Below are 19721 nucleotides of genomic sequence, written 5' to 3'. Positions count from 1 at the left end.
GAGTAAGCGCACTTAGCAGACTGTGAAGACTGATCTGAAATGCTTAGGGATGCTAGCAGCCTCACCAGATTTTGTTACTACTGCTAAAATTGTTTCTGGGCACTGACTTATGGCACTGTAATATAACTGTTCCATTCAAAAAGGGACTTTGTGTCTGAAATATTTGACGTTAGCATGCACTACCTTTAAACTTTCCTCTGGAATGGACCCATTTAAAGACCAGGATGAGAAGAATCTCTCTGCTTTGCTAGCATCAGCATGGTTTTAGTGAGACTGCACTTCTGGTGTTGTCAGAAGTCTGGTGAGATCCATGCTGATTTTTTTTTTCTTCTTGGTTTAATAGCTGGAAAGTTCAGAACTCTTGAGTATCACCTACTACTTTGAATTAATAACTGTAATTTAGGTGACTGCATGCTGATCTGTTGCTCACTTGCAAGCAGTTTTTACTGAGTATTAAATAATAACTGAAATAGCAGTCATTATGAAATAATTAGGATGGATATATTATCATTGATTAATATTCTCCAGGCATTATGCTATGTTCTTCTTGTAAACTTAAAACAGTAGCTATATTTCAGAGGGGAATAACTGGGTAACCTTATATGGCTGGTGATAGGAGAAGTATGTGGTCAAGTCAGAGCTAAATTTGTTTTATCCCAGATTACTGTCTTATTAAAATACCAACCCCCCCACTCTGCTTAAAATCAGATTCAGTGTGAGTATTTGTATCTTGGGACTTTTGCAGTCCTTCTAGCTAGATTTTCTTGGTCACTTGTGAGTGCTGGCAAACTACAGCCGTGACAACCAACATGTTGCTTTCCACATGTTTTAAACTGAGAGTTCTTGGTTAGTACATTTGAGATTGATTAGGACTTGCTCATTTGTAAGTTCAGTCAGTTGTAGAAGTGGCAGTTTTCTTTATTTGGGATAGAGGAACAGCAAAAGGTGCTGAGGATGTCATATTTGGAAGGAAAGTGCTGGTTTTATTATTGAAAGTTTTCTATTATGTGATTATGGTGATTCAATGAGAACTGTATTTTTTTTGCATAGTTTTTCTAAATTAAATCTGACTCTATACATCCTTTGGCTTAATTGATCTTATTATTGAATAGGAGTGCTAGAAGAACTTGTACAAGTCATTCTGATTTGCTCTTTAGATGTGTGTGTGATTCCTGATTGCCTATTTGGAACATGTTGGAAAGGTTAAAGCAGATTTTATCTCACTGATGGAAATAGTTTGCTGGCAAGGTATTTTTTATTATTGTTGTCTAGAAAAAACATTTAAAACTGTATTCAACAGAAGTCTTTGCATTTTGAAACCTTATCTTTGCTTTCTAATGTACACCATTTGCAGGACTAGTGGCCTTTTGGCAGCTCATATTTTGCATGGTTGTATGATGCCTCATTAGTTTTGCAGAATGCATCAGAGGACAAATATCAATGACCACTTGTTTAAAAACATCTGACCCACTTAAAATTGAGTTTGTTTTCTGAAAGGTTACATCCTAGTCGTAATTTAGGTAGCAATGTTAAGGTAAACTTTAAATTAGTATCAGCATTTTTTTGCCTCCTTGCCTTCTGTGTTGGGTGTATTTCTTGTAAGAAAGCAGGCGTGAATTGTTAAATGCTGGTATTTGAGCCAATAAAATTCTAATGTTAACAAACAGAAAAATCTTGAAGTCCAGTAGAGTTTCAGGTCTCTTGTTCTTTTACATATAATAGCTTAATGAAGAAATTTACATGCTTTGTGGTGGAACTTGCTTGTAGAGGGCAATATGATGATAATAACAACAGTGATGACAACTAATAATTCCTATGTGTCCTCAAAACTGCAAACCACTTATTGCTAGTTGTGGGGGAAGTGGTGATTGCTGAAAAGCAGGGGGATGGATTAAAAAAGAGAACAGATAGCCAATTTTTAAAAAACTCCAACACTTCATTGAATTTTATTTTTAGAAGTTTAATATAGGAAGTGAAAAATTGTGAAAATATTTTCACAAAGTATATAGAAGAGAAGTTTAACTAGAAACAATGTCAAATATACAACTGAAATCAGTTTAAACCTTTTCAAACTTCATACATAAGAATATTCCATTTTTTTCCTAGCTGTGTTCCTAGTTGTTACTAGCTGTGTTTCATTAATTGCAGTCAGTGTCAGTCTGCAGGAAAAATCAAATACAATGAGTTAAATTCAAAGGCACAGCAGCTGGAAGGGTTTCTGTTTGTTATGTTGGTAACCTGACCGAATGCTTGGTGAAGTGAAGAAGCAGCTGAGTTTGTTAGCTAGCTTTCAGTCATGCTGCCGTCTGTGGAGAGGGAGGAGGTATTTCGATATTCTGATCCAGTGAGATGTTAGGGAGAGGTTGGTGCAGACTTGCCTGACAGCAGATATCTGAAGGGTAAGGCTGTTTCTTTATAAACCTGGTTTGGGGATTGACAGTCTTGGCTATGGACTCTCCTATAGTTCTTTTGGACCAGCGAGTGTCTACTTAATATAATTCTGCATTTTTTGCTGAATGCAATGTCTGTCAGCATTTTTAGATTTATTTCTTTTTAATTGGTGAAATATAATGTAGTAAGCACAAACCATTAATATTCTGTGAGTGTCTTACCCTTTTTCAAATATGGTCAAAATAGGTCCACATTCAGTTACGTGGGATCTGGATGTAATGGCCCATTTTGTATTTTTACTTTTGCTGCTAAGTAACCAGCAGGCTTTAGAATTTTCTCCTATTAATTTTACACACACAAACATAATCAATTTATACTTTGAAATAATACTTTGGAGAAGTGGTAATACGCAACAGCAAAGCTGAGCATAACCGACCTGGAGCACCAGGTACTACTGTATGGGAAATAGTTTAAAAACTATTAAATAGTTTTAAAAAATGTGATGTTATTTTATATACAGATATTCTGCAATACTTAGGAGTATTAATTTTTATAAATTGGCTGTTACATAGGAATTTAAATAGTGCTGCAATATGTGATACTGTGCCAGCACTAAAACTGGAACAATCTTGTTAATACTCTTGTATGAAGTGAATTGTATTGAGAGTGCTGTGTTCTCTTTTATATATTTGAGCTTCTCATCTTGGGTAAGAAGCTTTTTTTCCCAACAGAAATTCTTGAAAGACCAAAACCTTCTCTGAATTGAGAACTTACGTCAAATTCCATTTTGGGGCAGACACTAGATTTAATTTCTGCTTTTGTGAACTTCAGCCTTTGGACTGTGGAAAATAAAACTAGCTCAGGCCAATGGAGCTCTGCACTTGTGTGAAGGGGAAGCTTTGGCAATATTGGGCTTTTGAAGTGTAAGGAAATAGTCAAAAAAACTACCTGAGGATATTTCTGGCTTTAGTAAAATGCCGTTTGCCCCTGAAACTGGTTAAGGCTTCCCATTACCTCCAACATAATCTTCTAGTATTGAATACTCTTTTGGCATAGTTCAATTGCAATTTAAAAAGGATAATTAATTTTAAAGAGAACAAAATAAACTAAACTGTGAACATTTTAATAACAAGAGAAGCTTACATTTGTTGTTATGTCCTCAGGTAACCTTTTTTCTTTGTTCAGTATTGCAGGTGAAACTATTTAATAATTGTTTTGGACACTGCTTTCATATCGGTCAACAAACGCAGTCAGTAGGGCATTACCAGGAAAAAGGAAAACAGTGACCTTAAATTCATAAACACTTGAAAGTAGAAATGGAATTTGTAGAATACCCCCCAAAAGTTACCAATACAGATCCTGTCTAGGTCAGCAAAGCTACTAGTGTATTTTTAATACAAATTTGAAAGCAGTTGTGTATCTGCCAGATTAACAATGAGACCTCTCAGCCATGCTCTGAAAGTGTTTTCTTCTTGGTTGCCAGATAGTTATAATAAACCAACCCACAAAAGATGTTCAGAGAACACAATGTTATTTAGATAGCATATGCTTAAGCCAGTGTACTCTGAAGTTGTATTTCTGAAGACTTTTCCTATGAAAGCCTATAGATTTCTGCAGGATTTTTCATTACCTAAAGGAACAATGTTGGACTGAATGATTTGAAAAATACTGACTTTTGAAATATGATGCTATTGTCAAATGTTTATTTCTATTTATGCATCTTTTATCTTTGTTTCAGGAGCTGTGGAAGTGTCAGTCCGAAGCCCAGTTGCCTGCTGGTTTAGTGCTATGCTCTGTTGCTTTGGTGGGTCAGTTTTGTCTTCACTGATGCTTGCAGAGCCTCCAGTAGCCTTTCTGGCAAAGGACACAAACATCCTGCTGGCATCTTCAGTCTGGTAAGCAACCACAGTTGAGTTAGGTGAAGGTTCTGAGGAGGCTATGCTTTGTAAAATGAGATTATACCATCAAACTTACATGTAAATTGGAAGCTTAACTTAAAAATGTTATAGATTTGTACACTATCTCTTCAGCCAGAAAGTCACTGCAGCAAAATAGCTGTTACGATCCTGTTCTATAGGAATAAAATGCACTTAAGAGAGCAGCTCTTACAGGCTGTTGTACTGAGCTCTTGAAGTCCAGAACCTGGCTGATGTAAAAAACTTGAAATTTTATGTAATTGGGGATGCAAGACACAGGTCCTCTTTCCTCTCCTCTGGTTTCTGCTTCCTGACATAGTATTTTTCTATATTTGGCCCTTTTCCAAATGGATAGATGTTGTAGTGGAAGACTGGGAGTTGAATGGGAGGTCAGGTATGGGAATGAGGCAGCAATTTGGCCTGTTCTGGAATTCTAAAAAAGCACTGGAATTATTTTCATATAAATGTGGCCTTCCGGTGGAGTTGTTCCAGAAAGTGATCTTTGAAGAAACCCTCAAACTTAACATACTTGGTGAGCAGTGGTGGGGTTTTGAATTTAAAAATCTCAATTCCTATCTTAGGAGAGTGTTATTTGCTTTAAATCCTTTAGTATCAATTCCTTGTGGCCCCTTAGGTTTTATAATTGCAACTTTGTTAAAATGAAAGTGTTTCCATCTGTCTGTGTATATCTGTGTATTAGTCTTGTGGTCTTCCTGTTGCAATGGAAGATGACAGATTTTGTTTAGACAAATGGGTGAAATGAATAATGTGCAATAAATACTGTCATATTAACGAAGCTTATAGAATCTGCCTATAGTTCTTATTAGTCTGATGCAGGCAGCATGACCGCTTGTTTTAACGAATGGCACGAGTTAGGACTACATGCGAACAGAACATGATTTCTGTTGAAATGAACGTGGTCAGATGTGATTTGCTGTGCAAAAATAAAATGAGGTTTTAATGAGGAGCTATGAATGTTATTAATCCTTTTAGGCTTTTACATAGTTTTACATCGTTCTCTCCTCATAAGCATAATGACTTTAATTCTTGGTCCAAAATCATATGAAACTGAATTCCCCAAGCCATACATAAAGCTGGAAAAGGAAAGGGGAAAGGGGTTGTGCCAGGCTTGAAAAGAGCTTCCAAATAGTCTGTAGGACAACGACACCTACTGTTGGCATGTATTGCTAGCAGATACCGCAGGCAAAAATGCTGCGCTGGGGCTGCTGTGCCAGGTTTCGTCCACTCACCTGCGCCTCAGGGTCCTAAACCCACATTTTGCAATTGTAAATCAGTTTTGGTTAGTGTTGCCTGTTGCATACCGTGGCTTAAATGGCTACTTGCAGTGGCCATTAAAATACATGCTCTATATGTCTTCGACTTCGTATCAACTGAAGCGTGGTTACTTACAAGGGCAATTGACTTTACAATAGGAGAAAGAGGAAGAATGTGAGTAGTTCAGAAGTAAAGTTAAAACTGAACACCAGAGCAGTAGTTAGCTCTTAATGTAAATTCCAGTAACTTTCTGTGAGAAATAGGCTATTGCCTCTGGGAGGTCTTCAAGAGAAGAAGCTTTAGAAGTTTGCAGTGGCAACATGCTACATCTGTTGCAGAAAAAGAAAATATATAGCTAGGATAGAACTTCAGCTAAACTTTGCCTTTGTGGAGAGGGTGCTTCCTGGCAGTCTGCTGTAAAGATAAGCATTTTTTATAAAAAAACCAACAAAACAGAACAGCCCCAAATCCCAAACATGGAGTGCTGACCTGATTTCTGATCTCTGACCAGGAAGAATGACTCTTCCTAGTTGTGGTGTCTGCTAGTAGTTCTAACAAAGTAAACTAGACACGAGAGGTGCATCTCTGCATTGCAGCCTGAGCAAGCAGGAGAAGGATCCTGCCTTAGAAATTCTTGGTAGACAGGATTGAGCTCAGAAGCCTAAACCAACAGGCTAGTATCTTCTTTTTTAATTTACTACTTTTTTTTTTTAAGTTAAAAAGTATATTTCCCATCTTTAAAGGCTTTGTCTGCCTGTACTTGATTGTTAATCTTGTATTCTTCTGCTGAAATAATCTACTTAATATTGATTTTTTTTTTGAGACCTTGATTGTCTGTAAGAACTGAATTTTGTTTATGACTGAAGAGTTACAATAAAACACCACATAATCTAATCTTCTAAAATTTGCTGTCATTTTAGGATTTCATTGGTAGGCATCTTTACTTTGTTTTAAAAGCAAGTTGATAAAAGATGCTATTAAATTTTGAGTACTGTGCTTTCAAAAAAGAAATGTGCTAGCAATTGGCAAGCTGGAAAAGCTAGAATTGGTGGCTACTAAGATATGAAATGTTTGAAAATAGCTGTGCATTTCATCTGGCATAACACTAACTAGTGGAGGCATTCTTGCTGAAGTTAATATGATTCCGTGTACCTATCAGTATGAAAGCATGCTGTCAGCATGTAGTTTACCACCCTGTTATAATCCTATAAAAAACTCCAAAGCCCCCCAAAAGCCCAACTGAACAAAAAAATAACCCCCCAAAAAAACAAATCACACAAAGTCAGTCAGGCACTAATTTAATAATTTGAATTGTAAAAATGTGACATGTACGGTATAGAACAGTTGGTGAAATCTGTCCTCATGTACATTAGTGGATTCTTTTCTGGAACAATGAGGCAGTAAGTAGAATTTCAAATACTCTTTTATCATTTTCATGCAAGAGGTCAGGAATGTTCAGAAGCATTTCAGATTTGTTCCAATATGTCTGCCACACAAGACAGTGATTTAACCAAAAGTATATCATGCATTGCTAGCCATATTCCGAAAATATCTTCAAAGGTTATTAGAAAGTGAATTTTTCAGCAAAAACTCTTGAATGCTGCTAATGGGTTTTTTCATGATTTTCAGGTATCTTGTGTTTTACTGCCCACAAGACCTATTCTGCCGGTGCTTTGCCTTTCTGCCTCTTCGCCTTCTGGTTGCAGGAATGAAAGAAGTGACTCGGACTTGGAAGATAACAGCTGGGGTTGCACATGCACACGGACACTTCAAAGATGCCTGGCTTGTCATGGTAGCTGTGGGCTGGGCCAGAGGTAGCATGCATAACGTTTTGTTCTGATGGATTGTGATGTTTTGGAGTGCTGTTTAAATGGCTAGCCCTTCAGTGTAGCTGTAGCACCATTCCTTGCTGTACTGAATATGATAGTCCTAATATAGTCTGTTATCTCCTCAAGGGAAAATCCTGTGCAGCTGTTTTTCTGCCTGGATTAAGGGTGACATTGAATGACTGAGGGAAGTTCATCTTATCCCTTCAGAAGGTCTTGTGAGGACCTGTAGGATGGGCAGTTGATGGCAATAAATAAATGGATCTCCCATGTAGCTTTAGTGCTATTACTAAACTTTCCAACAGTGTATTTCCTCAGAGCTGTTTTCCTTGTGCGTGGCTGAAGAACAGAACTTGTTTTATTAGCTTTCTGATTTGTAACCATTAGCTGATTATAAACACAGGGATGAAACTTCTTGCCTGCCTGCTGTTTGGAGCATGACTCTGGAAGCTACCTTCCTAGCAGCTGTTTTTGTAGTCACAACATAGAACCACTTCAGGAAGTAGCAGTGCAGCTCTTGTTTCTATTTGCTTGATTCTGTTCTGGTCTGGGATCATCTAACTTAATCTTTTTCCCAGGTTATAATACAGATTGTCTCATTGGTCAGAGTGTCTAACACCTCCTTATGTCTTGTATTCTTTTAATGTAAAAATACATACTCACTTTTCTTGCAGTGTGTCCTCACAGTTTATAGAGATGTTCTCTGTACTTACATGATGACATGCAGAATAGAATAGTATAAGCCTCCCTGGAGATTTGCTTTGGCAATTCAGGAGTTTCTCTGTAGTGATGAGTGTATCAGTTGAGATGCTATCATGTAAAGATACACCTGATGTTCTTGCTAAGTAGCTAAACCTCTGAGGTTTCATGTCGGTCACTCAAGTCATGCACATATAAAAGACTGGATTAGTCCCTTCTAAGTCTGAGCTTTGGATGCCACATTTGGCACCTGGTGTAACGAGTTTTGCTGGGAGCAGTAATAGGTTGCACAGTAGTTGTAGCAGTCAATGGAGGCTTATAGTAAATCTCTGATTTCAGGAGCTGGTGGTGGCCTAATTTCCAACTTTGAGCAGCTGGTGAGAGGATTGTGGAAACCTGAAACCAATGAACTACTGAAGATGTCCTAGTAAGTTTTTTTAAGAAGACTGCAACATGTTAGCTGTTGTTTTGCTAACTCCTTGTGTTGACACTTGCTTTTAGTGGTTCAGATTAAAAAAAACAAACAGTAAGATGTGTTTGTACTCAGTGTTTTGGTGTGTATCTTGTGAAACATTGGTTGATGATCTTTGGTAATTTTAGCAGATGTATTAATCATTTTAGGTTCATAGCACAAGAACACCAAATGGGAAAACAAGTCAACAAAAATTTTTTTGGCAAAAAGCAATATTGAGTCAGTAGGAAGTTGCTGGAAAGCAGTATTGACTCAATTTGTCTTACAGGAACTTGGTCTTCTATCCAAAATGAAAGGACAGTGGTATCCCAATTACACAAGTGAGGTCTGCATTTTTGGTGCATTTTCTGAGCATCACTAAGGGCTTCCTTTGAGTGTTGTCACTCTTACTTTCTCGCAAGTACTTTTTTTCCTTCATAGATATCAGTTATTTGAGAAAGTGCAAGTTGGTTGTTCAATATAGCAAAAATATACTGTGAGATAGGAAATGTTGCTTCTCTTGCAGAAGCGAATAATGGGAATATTACATGGCTCCAAATTTAGTCTGTTCAGTAAAATGAGAATTGAGACAGTCTAGAAAGCCACAAGCTGCTATTGTAAGTCATAGTTATTGCTTAAAATTAATTTGATCTTTCTCATATTACTCTTAGGTCTTTAGAAATAATACTAGGTTGTTTTTTTTTTATTAGTTACCTTGCTTTTCTGCAGGCACTCTTAGTAACAGAATAACAGTATAGAAATTTGTAGCCTTTCCTTTGGCAATATTCAACTTTTTATGGCTTAAGTTGTTGGATTTTTCTGAAATTCCATGTATTTAGAATTCTTCTCCTTCTGTCACTACCTATGTAGCAGTCTTGAAAGGAAACTTCCAGAAGGAAGAGGTCACTGTCGATAATAGCACTGTAAACCCAAACAATGCTACTTACAGGTGGAACACGAGACTAATGCTTACTGACTGTGGCAGGGCTTGTATATATTTTCCTTCTTCATGGTGGATTTGGCTCAGAGTAACTCGACAAGGATTTTTAAAGTTTGTTTAATATATAACTTACTTCTATTTAATATTCCTAAGTTTTACAAAGTTAATAGATAAAACATTCTGTAAATGGATGAGATGCTGGTATAGACAGAGTTGTTTTTTGAAATTCCTAAGCAGGACGTTGATTCAGTATACCTCCAAGCTACTGAAAAAACAGTGAAGAATGTGCCTACACTAGATGCTATGTGATAACAGCAATGTCACCTTTACGTGTCACATGTAGATGCACACTAAGAAATGCACAGAATTTTTCTGCCAGTGTATTAGTGCTCTCTCTTCAGACAACTTCAGATAACTAACCAAAGTTCTCTTGTTTTCTGACTGCAGGGAATACCTAGCAAGGGATTTAGCACCACAATGAAGACAGGTAGAAGATGTAAATCTTTGCATGTCTCAAGTCAGCGTAGCTATGTTGGCAAAACCTGATAACAGAGGCCTGGCTCAAGTCAAATATAAGCTGACTACAACCCTAGAACTGTGTCACAGTGGACTGAGACTTGAACTGTGTTGTTCTTCAACATCTTAAGCAACTCCTCTGAGTGACATACCTGGAGTATAGGAGAGGAACCTATTTTTAAGTCTAGTCTGAGTAGTGCAAGCTTTGTGATTTAACTCTTCAGTAAGTTATATTGGGAGAGGAAGAAGGGGAGCAAGCTGATGTATAGAGTCTGAATAGAGGCATTGATTTGAGGCAGATTTGTCAAATATGAGTTTGCTGGTTGTGTAAAGTAGTGCTGAACTTGATGTTTGTCCATATTATGGACAGAAAGCATAGTATACAAAGTGAAAGTCTTAGCTTAATTATAGCTAGGTTTTGTACTTTGTCACTGTAACAACAAGTTTTCATTAGTTCTATTCAGAAATAATTCTTTTGCACATTAAGAACATTTATTCCTCTCCAGGCCATGGCAGCTTTTACTGTAGAGCAGAGATATTAACATTGTTTGTTTGATTTCCAGCCCTGTAAAGGTCACTTTGATAGGAGCAGTCCTTTTTACCCTGCAACACAGCCAGTACTTGCCAATAGCAAGACACAACCTCGTGTTTTTATACACCATCTTTCTTGTCGTCACCAAGGTAAGAATGTAAAAATGTTATAAATAACTGAATAACAAATAATATTTTATTTCATTATTTTGGAGAAAAAAATATGCCCTCAAACATTCTAGGACAAGTTAAAATATGTGCTTCTGAAGACTTCTCCTACTGAAGCCTTAAACCTGTGTTTAGTCTTCTGTATGTGACCAGAACAGAAGACCTGTTCTCTGCCTTTTGCAAGCTGCTTAATTCCTTGTACCTCTGCAGTCATCTGTGGATTTGCAAAACAAGGCAACTGTGTTCTTATCTAGCTTAAAGTGTTTGCAACTTAAGTGTTTAGGTGGGAAGACAAAGTGTATCACTTTGAAGTATCTGTAACTACTTTTATAATAAAATAGGTATTCAACACAGAAGTAGTATCTTAATCCCTCCAGTTTTGTTCATTTCCAGGATGATGCAGGCCTTCAGGATTATTAAGAAAGTGTAGACTCTGTGTTAGCAGAAGTCTGGTGATTTTAAAAGCTTCAGAGCTGCTGTTGAATGGACTAGAGACTGACTTAGTGATAGTTGCCAGTCTCCTTTCTGTGAAGTAGATTACAGGTTTAATTCTAGAGAAGTTGCTTTAGGGAGCCAAGACTTCAAGCTGATGCTCATGATTCTCCACATAAACCAATAAAGGCATTGTTGAACTGGAAATGCTGGGAATGGAGAAGGAAAGGAATGTTATTCTGGAAGTGAGAAATTACAGCTGTCTTCAGAAGCTGGCTGTCAGATTGCACTGAAGTGAATAAGTTCTTAAACTGATCGCCATACTGACAGTCAGGAACTTGAGCATCTGCTTAACTAATAAAGCGACAGTCATAGTCCTGTAGTACTGTCTTGTTTTAGAAACTTTTCATGTCTCTGAAAACCGTGGAAACTGTTGCAGTATAAACTTGGCCAGTACCTGTATCAACAAAACAGTTTTTTCTATCCTGATTCCAAGTTACGTATTCTAAGAAATTTTCACCTAAATTGCTCAACTTTATGGAATGACTATAGCTGTCTGGGATTCTAACTAAAGTCTGGCTTGTGCATATATATTTAGGTGCTTACACATTGCATTCTTTCAGTTTCAAAGGAAGGGGCAACTCTTTACAGGTTTTCAGTTTGAACAAGATACGAAACTTACACATGGAAGTTGCTCATCACCTTAGTTATATGACATTAAATCTGTTTTAGGATGATTTTAGTAAATGTACATAGAAAGTTTTTTGTGCTCATTGTTTGTGTATAGCTGTGTGAAGAGTGTAGGTCAGAAGACCACTCTTTGATCAATTTAAGCTAAAATGAACATATTTCTGGTTTTGGCAGCATGGCCTCATGCTCATGTAGAAAGTTAGAAATGCCACGCATCCATTCAGCTTTGAGCTTGTTTTCAATTGCTGTGAAATCATTAAAACTTTTACTGTAACTTTCTCCTTGTTTTCATAGGCAGCAATGATGTTGACAAGATCTGCAACTTCTCCATTTGCTCCCTTTGAAGCTGCATTAGGCCGTATGTTCTTTGGCTTGCAAAAGACAACATCCAAAGTGAGGGGTGAAGGTGCTGCGTCTTCCAATGGCTCTTCAGTCTGCAACCGGTCTTCTTCTGAACAGCACCGTGATGGTGTTAAGAAAAGACAGGCGAAGAAGACAGAATAAGTAGTGTAAAATCCTTGATGGTCATAAGCGGTGAAGATATTTTTATTTCAGATCAGGCTGGCTGGGAAGTTTTTTCAAAGAAGTGCATATGAGGAGAGAACAGGGCTGTATATTACTCTGGTGGTGTTCACCTTCAGAATGTGTTTCGTAAGCTACTGTTCAGATGTCTAAATGCACATGTTGTGCATAGATTTGCACTGCCATGTGTTCACAGTTGCATGTCCTAAATAAAGTCATCGTCCGAGTAAGGCTTAATCACATTGCACTGTAGAACCATGAAAATGTGCTGAACTAATGCCTTTAACTAGAAAAATAACTGAATCACTGTTGTAATTCACATTGCACTGGTCTAGAGTTTTGTCATTTACTTAAGTAAATTTAATTTTTCATATTTTTATATTTTTCAGAGTAAGAGTGAATTATCTGGCACCTTTAAAAAATCTTTACAGTCAGCAAGAAGAAACATTACAATATTTTACTGTTGGCTTACTTTGACACGTTATTTGCAAGCATTTGATACATAGCTGTTTTTCATGTTACTCAGGTGATTTACATGTGGTTTGTAGCTCTCTTTCAGTTTGACTGGGACTAGACATCTCTGCCTGCACTTTTATCCAGGCATACACATTTTTTTCTTTTCAGAGCCAAACTTCCTTTCAAAAAAGAATACTGGACAGTACATTTACCTTGTTTCTCATGAGTTCAGTTCTGTTACGCTTGCTGATAATAAATACCAGCAGTGATTTGTAGCAATTACCTGTGGTGCTACTGGGGAAAAACTATTAATATCAGAAGCACTGGAACTATTTATTAGTGTTTCTTGAAATCTGCTGCTTCCTGCTTGTTGCATCTCCTTTGCACGCATTGTGGAGCAGTTGTAAGTGGCATACACTTCAGAACTAAGAACTTTTGATATTTTAGAGATGTTACATTTCTTAAGAATAGAATCTTTTCAGAGGAATCTTTCATTGATGTGCCAATTTTTAGAATAAATTAAACTATTTTTATAGAAGTAGATTATTTGTCTTCAGAGAGTACTGCTTTGAAGACTTCTCCAGGAAGAGGAGGTAGGATTAATCTTTGTGCAGGGATTCCAAGGAGAATGTTGAGGGAGATCTGATTTGATAAGACAACGTACTAGTTCCAGGCACATACCTAAATTTAGAAAAACTGTCACCAGTGCTGTGCTTAGAGAAAATATAAAAAAGAAAAAAGTACCCAAGAAATTTCTTGTGCCTGTCTAGTCACATTTCCATGGTAGTGTCCAAAACCACTGAAGTCCTTGATTTGGAATCCGACTTCATAGCAAATGTGCTATACCTTGAAAGCTAAAATAAGTATTTTCTCCAACAGAGAAGAATGGAGAAAAATAAAAAAAGAACCCCCAACTCTTTAGACAAAACAGCATCACATTCCTCACATTTTACACTGAAACTTGGTGTGCAGTTATAAATGCTTAGAGTATTCACTTGCAGGGTGTCTCAGTTTTTTGTAGCTTGGTACTAAGGATGTATGGATAAACATGAAGCTGCCAGCTAACTAGGTCATAATCAGTTAGTTTTTCAGCAACACCAGCAAAAGTTGTATGTCCACAGGTCTTGAAACTTCTGGATGTTTTTTTTGAAAAGGTGTAAATATGTATAATAGATCATGAGAACCATACAGAATTGGATTGTGGTATGGAACTACACTGTACAGTTTTGGAATACTGGCTGATAACTGGCTACTCTTAGCCCAAATAAATATGAAAAGATGCTTAGACTACTTCTTAAATAGGTTCACAGTTTGAAGGAAAATACATGGGGTTTTATTCATTTTGAACTTAAAGATGACAATATTAAAAAAAAAGTTGTTTTTCTTGACTGAACACCTTAAGAGAAATACAAATCACACTAAAAATACATTGTTGTGAGACAGAACATAAGTTCTGCTGAAAGAAATCCCTTTGGAAACACCATGAAAACAAACCTTCAGGTTTAAAGATCTCTCAGGCTTCTGAAGGACAGGTGCTCAAAAGAACTCCATACTGAATAGTTACATGAAAGTGTTACAAGAGCTATTTTTTTTTTGTAATACAAAAAAGATAACCAGTTGCACAGGGTTTAGCCTGAATTCCATAGGCAGCTTAAATACAGTCTGTCCAGGATGCCTTAAATAAACAATTTTTCTTGGCTTTCATGCTGATACTTCTCTATTGCTGCTAAACATCTCTGTGTGAGATTGGTAAGAATTCCTTATAGCTGTTGTGTTCTGATAATGCATGTCAGATTCAGGAGAGCTGCATATGTGAACTATTTGGCTGTATCTAATTCTGTCATTAGCCTGGTAAAATTAGAAATAGTTCTGTTGTGCTAATATAAATTAAGTCTTGAAGGACTTGTTCTATCAGCACAGTTCTGGGGCTGGAAGGCCCTATTCCTGATTAATCCAATTGGTGTGCTGGCTCTTCATTTCTAATGTATACCTAGTTTCTATAAAAATAAATACCTTAAGATGTGATTCATGGACAGAACTGAAGTTGCTTTAGATGACAAATGTGTTTTGTTTTCCTCTTCTGTATTTTCTCCATTTCATTTTATTGGAAAGAAGTGGAGATACGAGGATATCATACATACAGTGTCTTCATTTCCAGCTTGAATCTTCAGTCTATTATTAGGCAAGACACAGTTCAAGAATTCCAAACATCTGTCTTCTGTAGGAATCTGAATTTGCTCAACATAAGGGCTGTGCTGAAGTCTAAGATCTTTGAACAATCTAGACAGTGAATACAAGTTTTACTCAGAATGAATACACTTAATTTATAACATGAATCCTCATTTCTATGGTCTAAATGAAGTCTTACAAAAAGTAGCAACAGAGAAGCAGCAATTGACACTAAGATGAGAATCAAGAATGTGTTGTAAATAGTAATTTGCATTTGTTCTGATAAAACTGCTCTGTTAAACAGTCAAATGCCTTTTGTGAAATGTCTGAAAATGTCCAGCAAGGAACAGATAGTAGTATGAACACTGATGGAGAAATACATTAATATTCTCAGGCAAGAACAGCCTATTGCACACTGATCTGCAAGTGGGTTTTATCTACAGTCAAGAAGTAGAATATGATGATCAAAATGCCATACCAAATAAAACTGCTGCAACCAAATTTGATAAACTTGTGCATGTATATGTCCAACAGCTGCTGTGAATGGAAAAACATATTAGGTTGCTAGAGGAGACACAGGACATCTGAACACATTTTTCAGATGGAGATCAGTGACAAGTGGTGTCCCTCAGGGGACTGTATTGCATACTGGGACCAGTGCTGTTTAATATCTTCATCAATGACATAGTGGGATCGAGTGCACCCTCAGCAAGTTTGCAGATGACACCAAGCAGTGTGGTGCGGCTGACATACCTGAGGGACAGGATGCCATCCAGAGGGACCTGGAGAAGCTGGAGAAGTGGGTCCATGTGATCCTCCTGAGTTTCAGTGAGGCCAAGTGCAAGGTCCTGCACCTGGGTTGAGGCAAACCCGGTATCAACACAGGCTGGGGGATAAAGGGATTGGGAGCAGCAGAGAAGGACTTGGGAATACTGCTGGATAGAAAGCTAGACAAGAGCTGGCAATACGTGCTCGTGGCCATGAAAGCCAGCCATATCCTGGACTGCATCAAAAGAAGTGATGCTGTGTGAGCTGTTGTCCTGCAAAGGAGGTGATTTTTCTTTCGTGTTGGCTTTCTTGCTCATGAAGACATACAACAGCAGGAGAGAGGCTTAGTGCTTTACTTGATATTTTCAAGTTGAGCCAAGGAAAAGAATGGAGCATGGGAGAGAAACCCATCTTTCTGAGCAGCTGCCTCTGTATTAACTGGGTCATGGTCTTTGGCTTCAATCCAATTATCCAATATAATTTTAGGCCTCTTTAACTAAGTTTAGCAGCTGAAAACAAGGAGAAGTAGCTCATGTGATATGTTCAGCTCATAGCAGACCCTACCAGTGGCACTGAGATCCAGCATGTCAGAAAGAAGGATCAGCAGTAAATTGCCCCTTAACAATAGCCTCTTGTGTAAGGTTTGTGGATTTTTAAAATCAGTTTAGGCTTCCGAGTCTGATAATATGTAAAGGAGAGCTGGTGACCTTACCGCCAAACTTGAATCCAAGTTCTGAAGTAACGTTGCGTGGTTCCGAAGGTTTGCATTGCAATAATTCAGTATCCTCTCCTGTAACTAGTACACATGTGCTTTATTTTTATACTGGACCTTCTGGATTAAAAAGTTCAGGGTCAGGTTGGATTCTGAATCCATCTCTCCCAAGTGTAATCCAGATGTCGTGTAGCTGGCTTTCATTTAGAAATGTCTTGCCAAAATAATAGTTCCTTAGAAAACAAATGTGTTGATGATTTGTTCATTCCCTTATCTGTACCTGTTTATTTCAGACTGAAGCTTTATGTGGGTAAATTTGGCAGGAACTGGATCATAATTTACTGCAGAAGATGATGAAACACAAAGGATATTTTAAAAGTTTCAATACTATCTGTTTAGTAAGAAGAGTCATATGCTAGACCGTTTACTAAAAAAAAAAACAAACCAAACCAAAACACAAATTTAGTACTAAAAGGCTATACTTAAGCAGAGAAATTTCAGAAAACAAACCCATGCATTGCTATTGAGAGAAGCTGCTGTACAGGCACACAGGAAACAAGTTTCCAAATTGTGCGTGGCTATGTATGTGTTCTTGTCCTCAAATGCAAACTGAATGGAGCAAAAGGTTAATGAGCTTCAGACCAAGTTGAAGGAAGCACACAAGGAGTCAGGACAAAGTGGAGTAACTCCTAGAAATGCTATATGGCATGCTATTGCTGTAGCAAGAGGAGGAAACCCACATTGGTGTAAGAAATTAACTAGCAATTTGGTCCTAGCACTTGTATATCTTTATTGTTGCTGACCTAAGAGGTAATGTGCTGTGTTTCCGAGTCTGTAGCTGGTCTATATGGATGTCTATGAAATCAGAGCATCAATGCTTTAAGGAAAGGCTATGATTAAGAAGGTCAAGCTGGGTAAGACCCCTGGGGATATGTTTCCAGCATCAACTACAAGAATGCAATCAGGCATTTCAAGTTATTAATGAGATGTGCTTCTGATATCTTTAAACAGTGATTTTTTTTTTTTTGATCCAGGCTGAAATGATGTGGAGAAGTGTGTGATTATGTTTGAGCAGCTCATTAAGATCAGAAAAATAAAATGGGGGTGTTGAACAAGTTACTCCTAGTAAAATGCATCCTTGCTTCTACAGTAAAGTTGTCATGTCAGGTAATACAGAATTATAACCAACTTCAGTGTGGGCAACATGGAGCTTCTCATTGACGCTCCAGGGGCATGAGACTGGCGTGGCCACTAGTTCTTTGTGGTGAAAGGAAAGAGCAGGAAAACATAAAAATTATGGGTTGTGTTTGGCACAGAGAGTTACTGACTCAGTAAATCAGAGAACACTGGCTGTCACAAAGGTCTGTAAAATCAAAATTGAACCTGATGCACACAGAATGATTTTTGCATAATACAGCAATTTCAAGTGAAACTGGTAGGTAATGGACTCTGAGTGAACAAGAAAAAAAGAAGCACTACTCAAGTTGCACAATGTGTAATTAAGCTGTGGAACTCATTGCCTCAGGTAAAAATGCTAGAAATGGAAAGCAATTAGAAACCAGTTTTGACTCAGGCAAGCCTCAGTGTTTTGTCAGATGGTGGAAGAGTATTATGGGTACGTTATGTAGTATACGCCTGACCTATTCTCAGACTTTCTCTAGGCATGCTCTTGGCATCTACTCTCGGCAGACCCTGTTAGCCCAGGGAAAGGTGTAGACAGTTTCCCCCTACCAAAAAATTATGCAACTGAAGTTCCTGGGAAAGTACAGTGATCAACAGCTGGGAAATTACGGGTATCAGCACATCTGGAGTGCAAAGGATTGGCTCCACCCTAGAAAATTCACCTTCTACAATGATGGCATCTCCCTTGCCAGGCAAACAAAAGGCTACTGGGCCAGAGAGACCATTGGGTTGATCCTGTATTGCAGTAGTAATGTTTATATTCGCTTCTGAATGTTCGTTTTCTTAGTGTTTCCTCTCATAAAAATTGTCATTCTTTTGCCTCTGTGCAGTTCATTCTGTTATTTGTAGAATGCTTTCAGGCAGAAAAGTATTCTGGATGTACGAATTACTACTATTAGTATTGAGCACGGCTGTTTTGTTGAGGACTTTTTTCCACAGAAAAGTGGGCTTGACTAAAAGGAAAGATTTTTTTTTCAAGAAAACTGTATTGGTGAAAGTTGTTTTTAACTCTGGGTAGCAAAGAAAGGCAAAAAAAGTATTTTTAATTAAAAAATGGATTTAGTTTGGTGAAAATTATTTTCCCCTTTAATTAGAAGTAGTATTATTTATTGAAAAACTGATGTTTAATTCATCATGGGAAAATGGTAAAAACCTTTAAAAAATGAATAATTTCGGGGAAAAATTAATGTCCTCAGTTGCATTCTACCCATTTGCTTAGGTATTGACAGAAAGTTTTCTTTGAAGCTGTCATCTCATACGGAAAGCAGATTTTGAAGTTAATGAAAATTTTCAGCAAATATCTGCTCTGTGTATAAAATGCATACATCTTTTTTTTCCCCCAAGCCAAATATGTTTTTGAAAGAATCATCATACTGCAGCTGGAAATTTTCTGTGATAATACAGTATTCTGAAATCCTGGGTAGTGGGGGGCAAAATTCTTACCTTTTCAGGTTGCAGTCATGTGGTAACATTACTGATGACTTGTCTTGATTGTTTGGGTTGCAGATAAGAGTTTTATTTCAATACTCTGGTCATAAAAGAGGCTGTGTTACTTTCTGATGTAAGCCACATTAAAATAAGCATTGTTCTTATGTTGGAGGGCCTCAAAAAGCTTCAGGCTGAAAAAAAGTAAAAAAGGTTTAGTCTTAGTTACAGCAGTCCTGTCCCTTTTCCCTTCCAATGTTAAGCTGATTCTAAAAGTACCTGTTTAAGCCTATCACATAGTGCTATTAATAGTGAGGAGGTATTGATTTTTTTAACTTGTATGAACTCATGACATTCTACTTCTCATTTTATAAGAACAGAGCATCTCAAGCAAGTGGGAAAAGCGCTTGTTTACTTGCCTTGTGGCTGGTGTTATGGAAACACAAATGCTCTTGAAAGATGAAGCAAAATGGGAAAAATGTTGAAACTGGCATGGATGCAGTGCTAAGCTTCTACCTCGGTAGTGAAGCCCCAGTAACGAGAGGGAACATCTGCAGCAGAGAAAGGAGATTTTTCTTACTCTTCAGCCTGTAGTGGCCCACTCAAGGGTATTACCTGATGGTTGTCAGAAACGTGACTTGTGTGATATGAA

General features: G+C 37.5%; 1 protein-coding gene across 1 annotated transcript; it reads left to right on the top strand.

Annotated features, from left to right (window-relative positions):
• The first annotated feature begins 4137 nt into the window (after positions 1-4137).
• On the top strand, positions 4138-12339 carry TMEM38B (transmembrane protein 38B). The gene is made up of 5 exons (XM_010192062.1): positions 4138-4286; positions 7212-7396; positions 8447-8534; positions 10578-10695; positions 12130-12339. The coding sequence occupies exons 1-5, from the start codon at positions 4180-4182 to the stop codon at positions 12337-12339; spliced, it is 708 nt and encodes a 235-aa protein (XP_010190364.1). The 5' UTR covers positions 4138-4179.
• The last annotated feature ends 7382 nt before the right edge of the window (positions 12340-19721 follow it).

This window comes from Mesitornis unicolor, unplaced genomic scaffold (assembly GCF_000695765.1).
Source record: "Mesitornis unicolor isolate BGI_N332 unplaced genomic scaffold, ASM69576v1 scaffold38589, whole genome shotgun sequence".
Classification (NCBI taxonomy): domain Eukaryota; kingdom Metazoa; phylum Chordata; class Aves; order Mesitornithiformes; family Mesitornithidae; genus Mesitornis; species Mesitornis unicolor.
Note: the sequence above shows the minus strand (reverse complement) of the source record. Positions and strands in the feature narration are given on the sequence as shown.

What these genes read in the sequence shown, in the direction of transcription:
- TMEM38B (XM_010192062.1), top strand. Translation starts at nt 4,180, where the DNA reads ATGCTCTGTTGCTTTGGTGGGTCAGTTTTGTCTTCACTGATGCTTGCA. An exon ending in CTGCTGGCATCTTCAGTCTG is followed by an intron (nt 4,287 to 7,211) that starts GTAAGCAACCAC and finishes CATGATTTTCAG; the next exon opens with GTATCTTGTGTTTTACTGCC. An exon ending in TCTTTCTTGTCGTCACCAAG is followed by an intron (nt 10,696 to 12,129) that starts GTAAGAATGTAA and finishes TTGTTTTCATAG; the next exon opens with GCAGCAATGATGTTGACAAG.